This window comes from Protobothrops mucrosquamatus, unplaced genomic scaffold (assembly GCF_001527695.2).
Source record: "Protobothrops mucrosquamatus isolate PMUCROS unplaced genomic scaffold, P.Mucros_1.0 scaffold53, whole genome shotgun sequence".
NCBI lineage: Eukaryota > Metazoa > Chordata > Lepidosauria > Squamata > Viperidae > Protobothrops > Protobothrops mucrosquamatus.
In genome coordinates, this window is record NW_015386434.1 from 533,593 (window position 1) to 552,239 (window position 18,647).

At 42.5% G+C, this 18,647-nt stretch overlaps 1 protein-coding gene across 2 annotated transcripts in view; it reads left to right on the top strand.

Annotated features, from left to right (window-relative positions):
• Positions 1–3,407: 3,407 nt before the first annotated feature.
• The window catches only part of ALDH1A3 (aldehyde dehydrogenase 1 family member A3), a 30,424-nt gene continuing 15,184 nt past the window's right edge, over positions 3,408–18,647 (top strand). The window contains exons 1-4 of one of the 2 annotated variants that reach the window (XM_015811857.1): positions 3,408–3,509; positions 12,452–12,556; positions 17,029–17,169; positions 18,240–18,369. In XM_015811857.1, coding sequence (XP_015667343.1) covers positions 3,408–3,509; positions 12,452–12,556; positions 17,029–17,169; positions 18,240–18,369 — 478 coding nt within the window. The remainder of the gene's footprint in view (positions 3,510–12,451; positions 12,557–17,028; positions 17,170–18,239; positions 18,370–18,647) is intronic. The other variant, XM_015811858.1, reaches the window with a different exon arrangement.

The following is an 18,647-nucleotide window of genomic DNA, read 5'->3' on the forward strand; positions in this document are numbered from 1 at the left end:
CTAGCACATATGGTTACAACAACATCCTGGAAGATGGGGGTACAAACCACTTCAGTATGATTGCGGAGAAAAGCACGTGGATGTGACTCTATCCTGTCAGCAGGAGATACGCTCAACCTTCAAAGGCCTTTTTTTAACACGGCAGAGACTTACACTGTTAATCATGAATCATGTGCCCCTAATTGGACTTTTGAAAGAAGGAAGGACAATGGCCACCTCCTCAGTACCCATGGAGATGCATTGAAACAGAACCTGCTATCCTGGGAATCTCCAATGAAAACTTGCCAACATTTGCTAAGCCCAAATTCTGCCTTTTGGATTCAAGGGGCTCTACATTTTTAGTAGCAGTTGGCTGGATGGAGTCACTGAAGCAGTAGGCGTGAGCTTAAAGGGACTCCAGAAGATGGTAGAGGACAGGAAGGCCTGGAGGAATGTTGTCCATGGGGTCACGATGGGTCGGACACGACTTCGCAGCTAACAACAACAACATTTTTAGTCTTCTGACCGTGTTCGGTTTTTCAATTGCTGCAAGAAAATGGCATCTCCTCGCTCTCTCAATAGCGGGTTCCCCACACTCTTCAGCTCATGGAACCCTTCTGATGTTCTAAATCATTCCTTGACACCCCAAACATTTATGATATGAAAATTGTTTAGTATATGCCACTTTAACTAATAGGGGGCACGATGGCTCAGTGGGTAAAGATACTGAGCTTGTCAGCTGGAAAGCCATCAGCCCGGGTTTGAGACCCGAGTATCACATGACAGGGTGAGCTCCTGTTACTCGCTGTAGCTCCTGCTCGCCTAGCAGTTTGAAAGCATGCAGATGCGAGTAGATAAATAGGTACCACTTTGGTGGGAAGCTAACAGCATTCCATGTGTCTTTGGCGTATAGCCATGCTGGCCACATGGCCACAAAAGGGTCTTTGGACAATGCTGGCTCCCTTGGCTAGGAAACAGAGATGAGCATCACCCTCTAGCATTGGACACAACTTAGTTTAACAAATGGTACTGTGAAGATCAACAACAAGACCATCAATCCCTTGGATATCTATGGAGATTCTCAGTCATCCAGGTTGTCCCAAAGGTGTTTTTTTCAGGAGGCAATTTGGACTTCCTTGTTTTTCTTTGAAGATGTTTCACTTCTCATCCAAGAAGCTTCTTCAGCTCTGACTGGATGGTGGGGAATGGAAGGATTTAGATTCCTTGCAGACAGCTGGTCATTTGCCTTCTTTTAGAGAATTGCTGAAGCCATTTGCACTACTCAGGTGACCCTGAGGACACAGATAAACCTCCAAGTGGCCTCAGCGACTCTCAAAAGAAGGCAAATGTCCAGCTGTCTGCAAGCTGGACATTTTCCTTCCATTCTTCCTTCCTTCATCCCTCCCCCTCCCTTTTTCCTTCCATTCTTCCTCCCTCCCTCTTTTCCTTCCTTCCTTCCTCCCTTCCTCTTTTCCTTCCATTCTTCCTTCCTCTTTTCCTTCCAATCTTCTCCCTCCCTCCCACCTTCCCACCCATGCTCCCTCCCTCACTTCTTTCCATTCTTCTCCCTCTTTTCCTCCCTCTTTTCCTTCTATTCTTCCTTCCTTCCTTCCTTCCTTCCTTTCCTCCCTCCCTCCCTCCCTCCCTCCCTCCCTCCCTCCCTCCCTCCCTCCCTCTTTTCCTTCCAGTCTTCCTCCACCCCTCCCTTCCCCTCAATCCAAGCAGGTTATCTTTACAGGGTCACAATTCTTGCTAAGCCACAATTTGTTCCAAAGAAGACTGATTTTTGAATCATGCTTGACTCCCACTGAGTACATGGACCCAGGCTGCTCAGTTGACAACGGAACAGACTGCAGTGTCTACAGCAAACTGTGACGGTGCCAGAACGATGACATGGTGATGCATAGCCCCCCCCCTTATGTGTTGCATCAGAGGCCATGATGCATGTCTTATCATTCCATACCACCCGATTCCCCCTCAGCAGACCCCCCCAAGAGTAGGGTCTCTCATTAACTTCTCCCGGGTAGCTTTTTTTTTTAACTTTCCAGTCTAGCCCATGGATTTTAATCTCCCATCCAAATACGAATCAGGCACGACCCTACTCAGCTTCCAAACCCCAGACACGCTGAGGAATTTCATCTACAACTATGGCTTATTGAATAAATCAGATCTGGCTTGGTTCCCATGACAAAGTGTGAGCCATTACCCCTAGTACATTTACACACTGGATGAACCAAGCACAAGCAGTCGTCCACTTACAACGGTTCATTTAGTGACCGTTCGCAGTTACAATGGCACTGAAAGAAATGACTTAGGACCGTTTTTCCACACTTATGACCGCTGCCGCATCCCCAGGGTCATGGGATTTACATTCGGATGCTTGACAAAAAGCAAAATGTTTTCAAAGAAAAAAAACCCCCAAGAAAGTCGGGGCCCTCCAGCAAGGGTGCCCAACTTTGGCAACTTTAAGACTTCTGGACTTCAACTCCCAGAATTCCCCAGCCAGTCAGGCTGCAGTGGAATTCTAGGAGCTGGGGAGTCTACAAGTCTTAAAGTTGCCAAGGTTGGACACACGTGCACCCACAGAAGATGTACAACAGCCAGCTCTCCTTCCTTCCTCCGTCCATCAGCCCTCTCCCCAGAAAATATTTGTGCAGTGATGTCTCCGTGTGCACGCATGTTTATGTTCCAGGAGGGAGGAGAAGGAGAGGACTGGACCTTCCAGGGCCGTTTTTGATTAGGAGTTAATCTGATGTGAGCTCATTCCTCCTCGCGAGGAGTCCGCCTCGCCTCTCTCTTTCCACCCGGACAGAAGAACGCCGCGTTGTAACACAGATGGTCTCCTCCGAGGTTTCTCTCTCCTCTTTTTTTTTTTCTCTCTCTCTTTCCCTTGGACGTCTGCGCGTCTCAGGCTCCCCCCGCGTTGCAACGGAGAGAAAGAAAGAAGGGGAGAGACCTTAACTCGTTCCCATCCCTTCTTGGCCACCCCCAAGCCAGCTTTTGGCACAATCACCAGCATTGTTTGGGGAAGGGAAGGAAGTGGAAGAGGGTGTGTGTGTGTGTGTGTGTCGTCCAGGGAATCGCAGCTGGGATCAACGGGACAGCTGCTCCGCTTGGAGTAACCGAGGGACCCCCTGGCCATGCCTGCGCGCTTGCTCGCGCCTCTTCCGAACAGCCGCCGGAGCAGGCTGCTGGCTCGCCATCCATCCTCCGCTCACCTGCAGCTGGTCCAGCGCGGCCCCGGACTCGGGTGGGCGTGGAGAGCAGCTGGCCAGCCTCTAGCCCGCCCCCCCCCTCCGCCCGGAGCGCAGCGCTCTTAAAGGCAGAGCGCGGCGGGGCGCTTCTGTTCCTTTGCTCGGCGGTGCGTCTTGCGGGGCGCAACGGGGCAAACGCATCCGGACCGGCTCGGAGGGTGTTGTGTAAAGGGGATGGCAGCGCTTAACGGAGCCCTGGAGAACGGGCAGGCGGAGAAGAAGGCTTCGGTGCCCCTGCCGCACCCGATAAGGAACCTGGAGGTCCAGTTCACCAAGGTAGGAGGGCGTGGGAACGAGGTTCCCGGGACTCGCTCCACCTGGACAGCCGCATCTGGGTAGCCGGCTCGAAGGCGTCGATTCCAGGGGTTCGCGGGCTGACCCACCCGCTCACGAAGGCTGCCACGAGTGGGGGCGAAGGCAGAGAACCGGTTAATTCAGTAAGCAGGTGAAGCGCGCTGCACGACTTGCGCACGTGTGGGTTTTTTTTCCTTTTCTTTTAGCGTTGTGTTGCTTTACTGTTCTTTAAGGAAAACTTTTTTTATTAATGGAGCGTTTCGGGCTCCATTAATAGTAGTTTAGTTAGTTAGTATCTTTTTCAACAAACGCTTTCCAAGCGTTTGAAAAGCCAGTTTGGTTAAGGCACCGCGCTAAAAACCAGGGGGCTCTGAGTTCTAGTCCTGCCTTAGGCAAAGGAAGCCAGCTGGGTGACTTTGGGCCAGTCACTCTTTCTCAGCCCAACCCACCCCCTCACAAGGTGGTTTTATTGTTGGGAAAATGAGAGGAGGAAGGAGCATTACGGTATGTTTGTTGCCTTGAGTTACTTATATAAAGTAATAAAGGTGGGATTTTTTTTTAAAAAATAAATCTAATAAAGGTTTCTAAAGGGAAAGTGAGAGAGGGAATTGATTCATTTGTTTCAGCTGCCTTTTGGGGAGAAGAATTGAGGGTAATTATTCTCAAGGCATCGCAACTAGCTAAGCCCTGTCTAACTTTTATTCAAGGCAAAGATACTAACTGGTTAATAGAGAATGTCAGAAGCCATTGGGGGGGGGGGGAGAGAATTTGGGATTTCCTTGCATTTATTCCACCGAGGATGTGGGGGGGGGGGAAGGTGGAGGTTCCCAAACATATTATATGAAAAAGGTTTACGTCGTGCTTTTTGAAGATTTAATTTCATACCCAGAGAAATAAGCCACTTCCCGGACATGAAACGTGATGCAAGCTAAACATTTTACTATTAAATTACTTTTTTATGTAATATGTTTGGGAGTCTCCACTTTCTCTCCCCCCCCCTCCATGCTGCATCCTCAGTGGAGGAGAGGAGAGGAAACCCCAACATTTTCTGCACAAGATATAAAAGGGCTTGCAATATTATAGAAGGTTTGATTTTTTTTAAAGAGGAGTTAATTCTGAACTTTCTTGGGTTTGGGGCCGTGCCAAAAGAGGCTTCCTAGATTTCTTGCGGCACAAAGTTTTGCAGCCCTGATGAAGCCACTAAGGAAAGGGAAATCTAGAGCTGTTTCTTTGGGTGCCCTTGGCCTTGGGGGTGAAGATTTCCCAGGATGTGGTCAAGAGTTGAAAGCACCTGTCCACTGAGCTTTGCAGGTTCTCTTCTAGATATCCGTTTCTAGAAAGCTGAGTAGCATCAGTGTTTTGCTGCTCTTTTCTAGATGCTTCTGTAGGACATCAAAGGTTGTTATTTGTTAAATTTATTTTCCACTTATCTCACCATGGGGCTACTCTTAGATCAGAGGTCTCCAACCTTTCTCGGTTGGCGGACCGGAGGGAAAGAGAGGGGGAAGCATTTTATGCAAGTGTGTGCAAACGGGGCCGCAAGCACATGCACGACACAAACGGGGTGGCACTAGTGTCCGCACGATGCAAATGGGGCAGCGCTAGTACCTGCATGACACTCACTAGTCCTTCCCCATTTTTGCCGCACGGTGCCCCATTTTTGCCACAACACTAGCATGAGTGGTGTGAGTGCGCATACATATGTGCACACACTGGTTAGCCTGTCCTGAGGCCCGGTGGCCAGCAGGCCACAGCCTGGGAGTGGGACAGTTTAGGGACCCCGTCTTAGATGGCTAACAGTAATAAAAAGGAAGAAAAACTGAAAGAGTTGTAAACAGAAGTAGAACTGTAGAACCATATAAGCAAACAATGACAAAGGAACACAATAATAATAATAATAATAATAATAATAATAATAATAATAATAATAATAATAGTAGTAGTAGTAGTAGTAATAGTAGTAGTAGTAGTAGTAGTAGTAAAGTTGGAAGGGACCTTGGAGGTCATCTAGTCCAACCCCATGCTCAGGCAGGAAAATGAGAATAAGTACATCAATATGATAACCAAAAAGATGGGTGGAGAGCAAGAGGGGGGCAGGTAGAGTCTACCACCAATCTAGCAGCCCCCTCCAATGATGGAACACCACTTAGACCCCAGGCCAATTGGTGGGCCAGGTTTTCGGGTCTTATGGAAGGGCGGTGGGGCGTGCTTTTTTGCATGCTTCCAGAACACGCAAAGTGCAGCATTTGTATGATCCAGGTAGTTCTCGCATATTAAGAGGCTGTGAAAGAGGTGAGCATTTTCACTAGGCTTCCAGTTATCCGTGGTGGTGTAGCAATGTCGGGGCTGAGCATAAAGGGGCTTGTTTCACATAACTCCAAAGAGCAACTGCAAAGACATTTCAACTGGAGGCAAGGTGGGGAGGGACTTCTCCAGAATTACAGGGATATGACCTGACTTGGATAGCCCAAAATGAATTTATCAATCTCCAGTACATCTGCGCGCGTGAGAAAAGAAAGCGAAAAAGAATAATAAAATGCTAGAAATGAGGAATCTTTGGTGAGAACGCTGATTGCAATTATTCTGAATAGCTTTTTTTGGAGATTGCATCCTGAAGACCATTGTGTTGGGGGGAAATGGTTTATTCCAATCACACGAACGTCTGTGCAGCAGCATTGGGGATTCGCCAGAAACATAAATAAATATTTTTGGTCTTTTTAATAATCTTTTATAATTAATTTTATGACGTGTTTTTATCCAGCCTTAGACTATATACTCAGTGTAGTTTTGTTGTCAGGTCAGTATGATTCAGTTTTTCTGAAGGTAGCTAGGTTTTGTTATACTGTCTATAAAACTAGGCAGACCTTGGTCATCCATTAATTACGTCATTAATTGTAATATATTACTCTGTCTTCTTCTGTTCGGTTCTGTTTAGTTTAGTTTTATCTGAATGTTTAATTTACGTGTTGGCCTATGGCTGTAATAATAAATTGATGGATTGATCACACGAATGAAGGCAAATGTACATGTCCCAGAATAATGTTGCAGGATCTAATCTGGGTCAGTCAGCGGATCAGAGTTTGGCTTTCAGAGCTTTTGGACTTTACAGGAGCTCATCCTGCAAACTTTTCTTTCACCCAATATTCCTATCACAGTACTTCGAGAATGGCTGGATTGCGCTGTTTTTGTCATATGTACAATGTTGTCCGTGCTTTTTTTTAAAAAAAATGTCTTAAGACTGCTGACAACCAGCCCGTGATGGATGTTTACCATTTCTGAGGTATTCCACCATCCTGGCTGTTTTAACAAAACAACGCATTGGTCAAGGATTTTAGATTCGCTTTTTCTCCCACGTCTCTTCTAAAACTTGGACAATTTTTAAAAGTGGATTAGTTGGCGTTGCTCCACTTCCTTTGGCTGGTTTCAATCTTTCTAATTTCATTATTATTATTACTATTACTATTCTTTGCGGGGGCGGAGAAGGTAGAAAGTCAGGGATGCGTTTGAGAGCCAACTCTAATGTTCAAAAGATGAGGTGATTGGTGATTCTTCTTCTTTCTCTTTGAGAAATGATGCAAGAAAAGGCATCGTTTTTCTGCTGCATTTGAATTAAGTACGAAATCTGAAGTAAAATAGGAGAATGAAAATGAAGCTAGACTAATTATGAATGGATTGATTGTATTTACACAGCCACCCATCTCGTAAGATCTCGTAAGAGTTGCAATTGGCAAGATGGCTACATAAATCGATGAATAAGCAAACAGAGAAACTAGCAAAGTAAAAGTATGCAAGAAACCAATTAAGAGTTCAGTCAGTGGCCCAACTGGAATATAATACATAATAGAAAAATCACATTTGTATAAGGAATTTTCTCTCTGTTTCGTGTAGCAGATTCTTACATTCTTCCTTTCTTTTTAAAATGTGCTTAAGGCCTTTTAGGTTTGACTGTGAAATCTAACTGGTTGGTTTATTTGTACTATTTTAGACTATCAATTACTTACATTTTTTTTAAAAAAAAGACTAATATGATACAATGCAAACTATATAAATCAAAATCTCAATTATCAAACGTATATGCACGCTTAGAAATGATAAAAAATACATCAAAAGATGGAATTCTTAAAGCTTTGCATTTGCATCTTTTAAACTAGGATTCCCCTTAACCATTATAGCAAGAAAGCTGCGATATAAAAAAGCCTTTTCGGTTTTAGATCTCCCTAGCATAGGTGTCTGTTCTTAACTACAAAAAAGCCAATATAACGAATAAGAGTTGTGAAGTCATAATTCTACGTATCCTTTTGTTATTTGCATTGCAGCATTGTGGTTCACATTTTGTCACGTCACTCCTTGGACCCCAGGGATGTACATTAATAATTATATAAGAAATGTAGAATTAAAAACAATAAACATGGCCTTTCGTAACAAAAACCCGTTATCCATAATTCTTCACTTTCCATCAACCAAGTAATGGTAAACTTCTCATCCACTGGATGCCTTCTGTCTTGCAGGCTTGGGAAGCAATGGCGATGTTAATAAATGTTAATAAAAACACATTCACTCGAATTATAGTTTAACATTGCTTGTTGCAGTTGCAGAGATTCTTAGCGTGAGACAGAGAAACTGATTTTTCTCAGGCTAAAATTTGCCTGCCACATTCCAAAATAGAAAGAAAAAGTCATTTTGAGATTAACTTTTATCAGATTTGGCTAGCTCCGAGGCTGTTTTTATGTGGTTTCCAGTTCCTGAATTGCTTTTGCTGATTGTCAGCATGAGACGGCTTGATTAAGAATGCTTAGTGTAATAATGTTAACAATTCACTAGCGCTTGTGATTCTCACGTTGGCATCTGGAAAAAAAAACCCCATGTGTTACTTGACTTTTACTAGAATCTTTAAAAGTCTATTTATTTTGAAATGGTTTGAACTGTTTTATATTTTAGAATTGTAAGCCATCCAGAATCACTTGGCTGAGAAGGGCGGCTACAGAAATTGAATGAATGAATGAATGAATAAAATACAGTAGGAATTGAAAATAAGGCAGATATAGCATCTCTCTTTGCACACACAAACACACGTACACAAACATACATGCAGCACACACATGCACCCAAACACACACACATGCACATGTGTTTATTAATCTGGTAATAACGAGGAAAGACGCTTATCTGATCCAAAGGGAGAGTTGGAGAGAGAGCACTGGGGATCCATCAGAAACAGGTGATTAATCCATCATAGCTATTTTACAGAATTAATGCAGCAAACCATTTTGTATTAACACTCTCTTGCATTTTAGTATTTAATGACTATGGGCCTTGCAGTTTAAGGATTGATATTACAGTATATTGCAGTGAGGCCATGCTGTGTTTTGTTTGTGTGCAACAGACAGATTTTGGATGCCAAATTGTGATTTTGATACATATTTTATTTATTATTTTATTCCAGAATTTTAACTGGATAGTCAAGTGTTCTTAACTTGCTCTGGACTTTAACTGTAATAAACATTGACTTGACCTGACTATCCCTGCCACTAAATGAACTTAGAATTAATTAGTTAGAACTATTCCTAGCTGGAAGTAGAAAAATCAGAAGAAAGAGTATTATGCTTATGTTTGATGACCTTGAGTTACTTGTATAGGAACAAAAGCTGGGATAAAACTCAAATAAACCTTGACTCTTGACAAAACAGAAACTGGTTTATGAATGGGAAGACTGCAGAGTAGGAAACCAATGATTTTGTGACATCATTTCCTTCTTAATCATCATGGAGAAAAATTCTATGATTTGTTAGGAGTTAAAATTAATTTGATGGCACATAATCAATTAAAAATATTTTGGAGCAGTCTGAAGGTGCTGTAGTTCGGACTGTTGCAAGTCAGAATCTGTTTTACATTTATACACATTTAAACTGATGTGAGGTCAAAAGCAAATCTTTAAGCAGATCTTTTAAATTTTCTTTAATGATAAGTCTTTATAAGATACAGATACCCTCCATTGTGGATATCGTCACATCAAACAGAATGTAATTGCTTTTCTATTTAAACACGGATAACATTGGCACTCTGCCTATAAAAATCTAAGCAAATTCTAGCAATGCTAAGCACATTCTCTGCTTTAAATCTCTGAAAATTTTCCAGATCGTCTTTAAAAGGAAAAAAAAGTCGCTAGTTGGTGACGTTCTTCTTAATACAATCTTTCTAGTTGTTTTTCTTTCCTATTATAGGTAATACTTTCCGTCGACTTAAATTGTTTTAATCATTATTGATAGTTGTCTGGACTCTATTGGAGCAAGCTCTTGTAGAAAAGTAAGCAGATTTTAAAAAAGAAACACTAACACCATCCATTAGAAAAAATTTTCCTGTCCCCATTCTTGAATGTAATGAGGAATCACAAACATTACATGTTTTGCTAAAATGAAAGAAAATTCTTTGAACTTGATGCCACCAAAAGCTCATACAAGTTATTATATAAATCAATTTGCATAAATCCCTGATTGCCATCGCCGTGTCGTTTATTTTCAAACTGGTCAGAATAAGTATTTTTTTTTCTTTTTACCATTTGCAGTTCTGCAGTTATGTTGCTGAATTTTGAAATAGTCTCCTAGCAACTTTCCTTTTTTTGGTGGGGGGGCAGATGGCACTCTGCTTAATATAACTTAAAGATGCTGCCTTTAATAGAAATTTCGTTCTTTTTAGTTGCACTTTAGTCCAAATAACTTTTAACAAACGGGGTTTTCCTCTCTGACCCGAATACCCTTAATTGAAGATATCAGATATCACTGGTTTTTTAATATATATATATTTCAGAATATACAGTATGCTTAAGGTGTGACTGATTTAAGAGCTTGGAAAGTTTGTTTGTCAAATTTATATCTTTCCACAATCTAATTCTTGGAGTACAATACCAGCACATAATATCACTAAGGACCTAAAATACCCCTTTGGCCACAGTTAAGAGTCATCTTAACAAAACAGCCTCTGGCTTAGTTCTGTCTTCAACTTTTTCTGTAAGAAAATGGAAGCCATTTCAAAGATCTAGTTCTGCTACAGAAAAGTAACACTCCTGAATTTTCGTGCTCTGGATTTACAGAAAACGAATAGCTAGCTCTTCTCTTTGCACGTTCAAATCGGTCAGATCGACTCCTATAGAGAAATAAGATCCTTCAAGTAACCAGGAGACAAGCAAAGCAGGCAGTTATCATTACAGCTAACACTTACCATTTTAAACACATCTACCTTTATGTAAATATTTTAATGATGGCTTAGTTTGAAATATCAAAGCACTGCAGTGATTCACTTAACAACTACATCAAGAAAAGTTGTAAAAAATGGGGCAAAATTCACTTAACAACTGTTTCCCCCAGCAACAGAAATTTTGGGCTCAGTTGTGGCCATTAAATTGAGGACTACCGCAGTGGCTAAACAAACGGTTGTAAAATTGCTACAAGTGATTGTAAAGATTACCTGTATTTGCAACCTGTAATTCGCCAGGCATGTTTATGTAAGTTTTCTTTAAATTATAAGACCACCCGTTAAAACAAATGTTTCCCCCCCCTCCAGTGATTTACAGACCCTTTAAATTTCCAGACAAAACAGCCATTTCAGCTACAGAACATGCAAATCAAATGCAATAATAATAGTAATTAAATCTACTACTGGGCCACAAAAACAAGTTAAAACTAATTAGCAGGCTCAGTTGCAACTAAGAGAAATAACATTCAAAATCCTGGGAACCTCTCTTGTTTTTACCTGCAACGAAAGATTTTTGAGCCGATGCAAGTTCAGCATCTGAAGTTAGACATCAGTAGCTGAAAGAAAAAACTTCTTTTCCTGGGGAATTTACGTCTATGTGAATCTGCTTGGGGGCTACATTCGTATGAGATCCTGTTGTGTGTCCCACTTGCAGAGAAAGGGCTGGTGTAGACTACGGGACGGGCCATTTAGTGTAGCTACTGTACTTGTGAACTTCTATCTCTAGGAAGAGAGAATTAGTTCTTTGGTTTTTAGGTAGACAAAATGGCATTATTCTTTCTTTCCTTTTTAGGCCCCTTCTTTGCTCTGTTTAATGTCTCCATTGTCTTATTTAGCTTCTTTTTTTTTCCTATTTTCCCATTTTATTGTAAGGAGGCATCACTAATGGAAGGGTAAAAAAGGTACAGGAGTCCCTGTGGATTTTAATCCGCTAGTCCAGGGATCTCCAACCTTGACAACTTTAAGACTTGAAGTCTTCAGCTCCCAGAATTCCTCAGCCAGCTATGCTAGTTGAGGAATTCTGGAAGCTGAAGTCCACAAGTCTTAAAAGTTGTCAAGGTTGCAGACTCCTGCGCTAGTCGTTGCTAACTATACCGGTGGTGCTCATCTCTGTATCAAGGCCATCGAGCCAGCGCTGTCCAAAGACATTTCCACACTCATGAGGCCAGCATGATGTCACGGAGTGGTACCTATTTATCTACTTGCATTTGCATGCTTTCGAACTGCTAGTTTGGCAGGAGCTGGGATGAGGACGGGAGCTCACTCCATCACGCAGCGCTTGGGTCTCAAACCCAGGCTGTCAGCTTTTTAGCTGACGAGCTCGGCATCCTAAACCGCTGAACCACTGCCCCCCCCCCCACTTGTATGAGTAGTCCAGTGCCTTAATCACTGAGCCAATGGAAGGGGGCAAATCCATATTACATTAACTGAACAGGGAGATCCATCTCAGAAAAATAATAGATTAATCCCTTGGAATTTGACACTCCTTCTCTCATGGCTATGGAATTGCATTCGTGAATTGGCCTCCTGAACCGGTGCGAAATGGCTGAATCCCACCACTGTCCTGAATATGATAAATATTAGAGCTATTCTGGAAACAAAGAAGACAGGCCAAACCAGGGATACAGTAGTCTTGTCAATGCTTCTTCTGATCCACTTGTTTTCTCTCTCTTTAGATATTTATTAACAATGAATGGCATGAATCGAAAAGTGGAAAGAAATTTCCTACATTTAATCCCTCGACGGCTGAGAAGATCTGTGAAATTGAAGAAGGTGACAAGGTCTGTCTTTCTACGTTCTTTAATTAAACAATCTGTCATTTGTCTTGAGTCAAAGAGCAAAAAGTTGGAGATGTTTTGGTAGGAAAAAAAATGCAGGAAAGTGACTTTCATTTAGTTGCTCTAATCAGCTGGAAGGGACATGTTGGTTTATACCTGTTCTGCTGTTGTTCAATTGAAAGAATAAATTCACCTTTTGAAGGATGGAGACAAAGTGTTTTCAGATATGCTTCCAAATGACCACAACATCAAATCAAGCCAGAGAGCAAGAAAGAGATTAGGAGAAACAAGGATTACTCCTGTGTGGTGTGAGAACATGAGAATAACCCTAATGGGTCGGATCTAGGTCCATCTAGCCACAATTCTATCTTACATGGTGGCCCAATAGAATCTAAGAATCTCATAAACAAGGCTGGGTGACCTTGAAGCAGCATCTGGAGGAGATACAGCACTTACTTTCATTTTCCCCCATGTCTTCCCCATTACTTTTCCCACCTCCCCAGAATTCATGGCGTTTTGTCACCAAATAGTAGCAACGCACAAGCAAAAGGTGGCAGCTGACACTGCCTTTTTGCTCTTGTACACCAGGTAAGTAAAGGCAGATTGTCCCTATGACTGTTACATAGCTGTGATAGTCATAAGTGCGAGGATTGGTCATAGGTCACCAGACTGCTGTGGTTGCTTAACAAGGATTGTAAATCGAGAACTCTCTTAACTCATGGCTGTGTTAAGGCATTTACTAACCTAAATCAAACCGATCACACTATGGCTTGTTATCCAGCCACTACAAATGTGTATTTAAAAACAAACAGACGTGCTACTCATATCTACCTCTTGTTTCTGTTCCCCCATCCAAGTCTGAAGTTGTGCAGTCCTCTCTTCCTTCATCTTTGGTCACTTTAACTTTGTGCATTTCAATCCAGGGCTTGCCATGCAATTATGAAAAGCCATAATCCTGTAATTGAAGAGACGTCAGCTCATTTTTTGAGCTGTGCAGCTCTGGGGTGGCTTTCTCCTCTATGGGTGATTATACTCTCTGGCTCCATTGCTTCTCAAGCCGTCATTAGAGTAGAAAGAGATGATTGGTTGCAGGAATTGAGTATGGCAAGTCTAGAGAAAAGAAGGACTAGGAGGGATAGTGATAGCAGTAGTCTAGTATTTGAGGGGCTGCCACAAAGAGGAGGGGGGTCAACTTATTTTCCAAAGCACCAGAAGGCAAGACAAGAAACAATGTATGAAAAGTAATCAAGGAGGGAAGCAACCTAGAATGAAGGAGAAACTTCCTAACAGCGAGTACAATTAACCAGTGGAACAGCGTGCCTTCAGAAGTTGTGGGTGCCCCATCACTGGAGGTTTTTAAGAAGAGACAGGACAGTCACTTGTCTGAAATAATACAGAGTCTCCGGCTTGAACAGGGGGTTGGACTAGAAGACCTCCAAGATCCCCAAGGTTTTAAAATAGAGTCAAAGGTTGGCCAACTTCTCTTGCCCTCAAAGGAAACAGGGGAGAAAGGTGAGTTTCCTGTTCGAAGATCTCTCCCCTTGTCTCGGCAGTGGGGAAAAATGTTACGAAACTGGTTTTATAACTTTAAAATGTCCCTATCCATAAGAGGTGCAGTAACATTAAACTGGAACACACAACTGTGGCCAAAAAAAAAATAAATAACATCAGAAGGGAGGGTTTGGATATGCATCATTTATTGCAAGGGTCATTATGGAAGACAGAAGAATATCCTGGTATGTGCTGATCCTAATCCATAAGCAAACCTTTAGCCGAATGTCATGAAGCGGTGTGTGATTCAGCCGTGACTTGGTATAGAAGAACAAGAGTCATGTGATGTCACCTATTCCTTTTATTCTCTAATGGAGAAGAATTGAGAAAACTACAGTTAGAGAGAGCCAGCTTGGTGTAGTGGTTAAAGTTGCTGGACTAAGATAGCAATAGCACTTACCCTTATATGCCGCTTCATAATGCTTTACAGCCCTCTCGGTGGGCAGAGTCAGCCTGCGATACTGCATTCTAACCACTTGGAAGGAAGGAAAGGAAGGAAGGAAGGAAGGAAGGAAGGAAGGAAGGAAGGAAGGAAGGGAGGGAGGGAGGGAGGGAGGGAGGGAGGACAGACAATAGCAATAGTGTTGTTGTTGTTAGTTGCGAAGTCGTGTCCGACCCATCGCGACCCCATGGACAACGTTCCTCCAGGCCTTCCTGTCCTCTACCATCTTCTGAAGTCCACTTAAGGTAATGCCTACTGCTTCAGTGACTCCATCCAGCCACCTCCTTCTCTGTCGTCCCCTTCTTCTCTTGCCCTCCATCTTTCCCAGCATTAGGCTCTTCTCCAGTGAGCAACAGTACTTAGACTTATATACCACTTCACAGTGCTTTACAGCCCTCTCTATGCAGTTTACAGAGTCAGCATGTTGCCCCCAACAATCTGGGTCCTCATTTTACCAACCTCAGAAGGATGGATGAGACAGTTTCCCTTTTCTTCGACCTCTATGTACAGCATAAAATGGAAGCGTTATTACAAACCTGGAGCCATAAATTGATTTGTTCTCTTTTGAGCTTTGCAACATTTTGGTCCTAGATTTCCCAACCTGGAGCCTGGGTTTATTTGAAAACATCCTCTGAAAGATATTTTCCCCGATCTTAAACATATATATGATTCTTTGCCTTCTGATGGATTACAGTTGTAATGGATTTAATTCTTCTTTCTTCCTGACCTTAAATTTTAGCTGCCCTTTAGGCCTGTTTATTACAAAATCTCTGTAACGCAACACTGATTAAGCATTGGGTGGATTCAGATTGGAATTTCAGCCTTGCCCATTGAATTTCCTTGTTCTCAATATTCTTGTAACTGAAAGAGTTTGCGTGCGCCTGGATTGACCTTTCCATTGGAAAAGCTACAGCCAAGTATTTTCCACTTGCGTAAATAAATGTGCATATCTCAGATCACATAGAGGAAGTGTTAAGATAGCTTTTGGAGAGTTGTGAAGGCTGATTTCATATCCCTTTCCTAATATAGTTATATAGCAAAGTAAAATATAATATAGTAAAAGCCGTGATGGTGCAGTGGTTAGAATGCAGTGCGGCAGGCTATAACAGATAGTAGTCCTTGCTTAAGGATGATAATTGGGACTTGAATTTCCCCTGCTAAGAAATGCAGTTAGAAAGCATGATATCACACGACTGCAACGCATAAGGACAGCAGTTCCAGCAGTCTCCAGCTGCCATCATGAAGCAAGAATCTCATGTGATGGCAACTTTTGATTTCCTACCATGTTCCCCATTGCTTGTGGGAAGCAGGCAGAGACATCACAAACTGCATTCACATGACTGTGGGATGCTGTGACATCATAATCAGGTACCAGATATCCCTATCACAATGATGTGACTTCTGGAACTTTGAGGACCACTTGCAATTACCACTTATCATCACATGTTCAAGTGGTTGCTGAACAAGTGGTTGTTAAACAAGGGCCATCTCTACATAAACAACAGCTACAAGTGTCTTTGTTGTCAGAGAAGGGAGCTATCTCCTCATGGTTCACAGGAAGGCTCTTATATACTCCTAATATATTCTATATAATATGAGTCGTGGTGGCGCAGTGATTAGAATGCAGTACTGCAGGCTACTTCTTCTGTCTGCCAGCTGCCAGCAATTTGGCAGTTCAAGTCTCACCGGCTCAAGGTTGACTCGGCCTTCCATCGTTCCGAGGTCAGTAAAATGAGGACCCAGATTGTTGGGGTCAATAGGCTGACTCTGTAAACTGCTTATAGAAGGCTGTAAAGCTCTACGAAGCGGTATGTAAGTCTAAGTGCTATTGCTGTACCAGGGCATGGCTAGATTGAAAGGGTGTTCCAGTTTCTCTGGAGTCCATCAGATTTGAGAAAGTCTAGTATCACATCATAGTGTTGAATTTACAGGGCTGGCATTCAATCTAACAATCTAGTGCAAAATGTGCACAATTGCCAGATTTTAAGCATTTTAAAACCGTAGTTTGAACAGATTGTAGCAGCTAAGGTAGCATCTAACCCTGAGCCCTACTGGGCTAACTTGCAGAAAGCTCTAAGCTTAACAGTTGTTAAGCAAATCATTGGTTGTTAAGCAAATTCAACTTTCCCCATTTGCTTGTTGAAAAGCCAACTGGGAGGGGGTTGCAAATGGCGACCCCATTCTTTCTAATCAAATTTCTACAAACTGCCTGGGATAATGTATCTGGACTTTCTTTTAAACAAGTATTTATTTGCGAATTGTTAATGCTACTCTCTTGTACCATTGACCCCAGAAACCATATTCTGTTCCCAAAGAAGGAATAGAAATACAATCATATCTTGGGATTGTTGACTGTTGAGCAAACTTGATCTTTCTTCTAGGGTTTCTCCCTCCAGGAAAAATTATGCCCGTTTATATTTGAGTTCTCAGTGGTATTAACCATTCAATGTTTTCCTCTCTTCTCTCTTACTTTTACATGTAGCCCGATATTGATAAAGCAGTGCAGGCAGCAAAAACAGCTTTCCAAAGTGGATCCCTGTGGAGACAAGTAGACGCTGCGAGCCGCGGAAGGCTTCTGAATAAGCTGGCGGACCTGATTGAGCGAGACAGGGCGGTGTTGGCAGTGAGTGAAGCTGGTGCATGAGCAGGCATGAAGAATCAGACAAGAAGGGTTGGGGTATCTCACTGAGCCCAGTGCTTTTTCCTCCCTTATTGACCAACCCATCTGTGGTGCCGTTTAGAAAGAGAAGGAAATTAAACGGAGGCTGGACGATTGAACTTCTTGGCTTCCGTCGGGCAGTTCAGAGAACAAAATTTAGCATGAAGAAGAATGTTGAATTGATAAAGGTAGGAGTAGAATCTGGCTTTACCCTTCTTGCCATAAAGAAGAGGCAGCCAGTAAAATCTACAGAAGATCCTTGTTCTTGCCATATAGTTCATCTTCCGGGTTGAAGAACAATATGCAGGAAACCGATGAACAGAAAACATGGGGAGTCCTTGGTGCTCTCCAGCTTGGTTGTTTGCAGATGATTCATTCATTCACCTGACTGACTTCATAACCTCACTAATACGAGTGTGGGGTTTACTCCCTGTTTATATATATAGTAGTTTACCTTGCCCGTCTAGTGGGACTGTGGTTTTCTCCTTGGTAGTTCCTTAACTAGGTTCTTTTTGTTTTGTTTTCTGCTTGGTTGTTTATCTGGTGTTAACCCCTGCTTATCTTGGTGTTGGCTGCTGCAGGGGATGTGTTTTGGACCTTTTTGGACCTTCCTTCTTAGCTTTTCGCTGTCTCCTTTGAATGGTGTGTAAATATGGTTGATTTCTATAAAATGTCTGCCAGCAAATACCCAAACTCAGAGAGCACCAAGGATTCCGTAGTTCAATCCTGAGCCACATATATTTTCTTCTTCATGGGGAGCTCCAGCACCTTGAGCAACCGTAATCTCCCAGGTTTCTCATTCAGGACTGTTGAGCAAAACCAATACAGCTGGGATGGATTGTCCCTCCAGGAAGACTTTGAGAGTACAGGAAAGGATTTGCAGATAGGATCCCTCCAGCCTACTTGGTTGACCAACTGATTCTTGCCCTCCTCTGTTTCCACTAAAGATTTGGTTGGGAAAATACCTTCCCAGTAGAGATTGGCTCTACGTGTCAAGTTCAAATACAATGTTCTTGTTTCTTTTTTGCTTTCAGACCCTGGAAACCTTGGACACAGGGAAACCATTCCTCCAGGCTTTCTTTGTTGACCTTGAAGGTTGCATAAAAACCCTGAGATACTATGCTGGGTGGGCCGATAAAATCCAAGGGAAGAATATTCCTGTGGGTAAGTGGCACCTGCTGAGTTTCTTATCTTATTCTGCTGAGTAAAATTAACCTGAATCTACAAACTGGAGAGAAGTCATGAAAGTCTTATTCAGATGCTATGGTTAATTAGATTTTGGCTACCAGGAATATATCTGAGTTTATATGTGCCACCCTCCTCCTCCTCCTCCTCCTCCTCCTCCTCCTCCACTTGCTTCATGGTCTAGTTTGTAGAAACCCTGCTTTAGGAGGAGTTAAATATTTTTTTGTTGAAAGTCAGATGATGGCTCTTTGCAGACT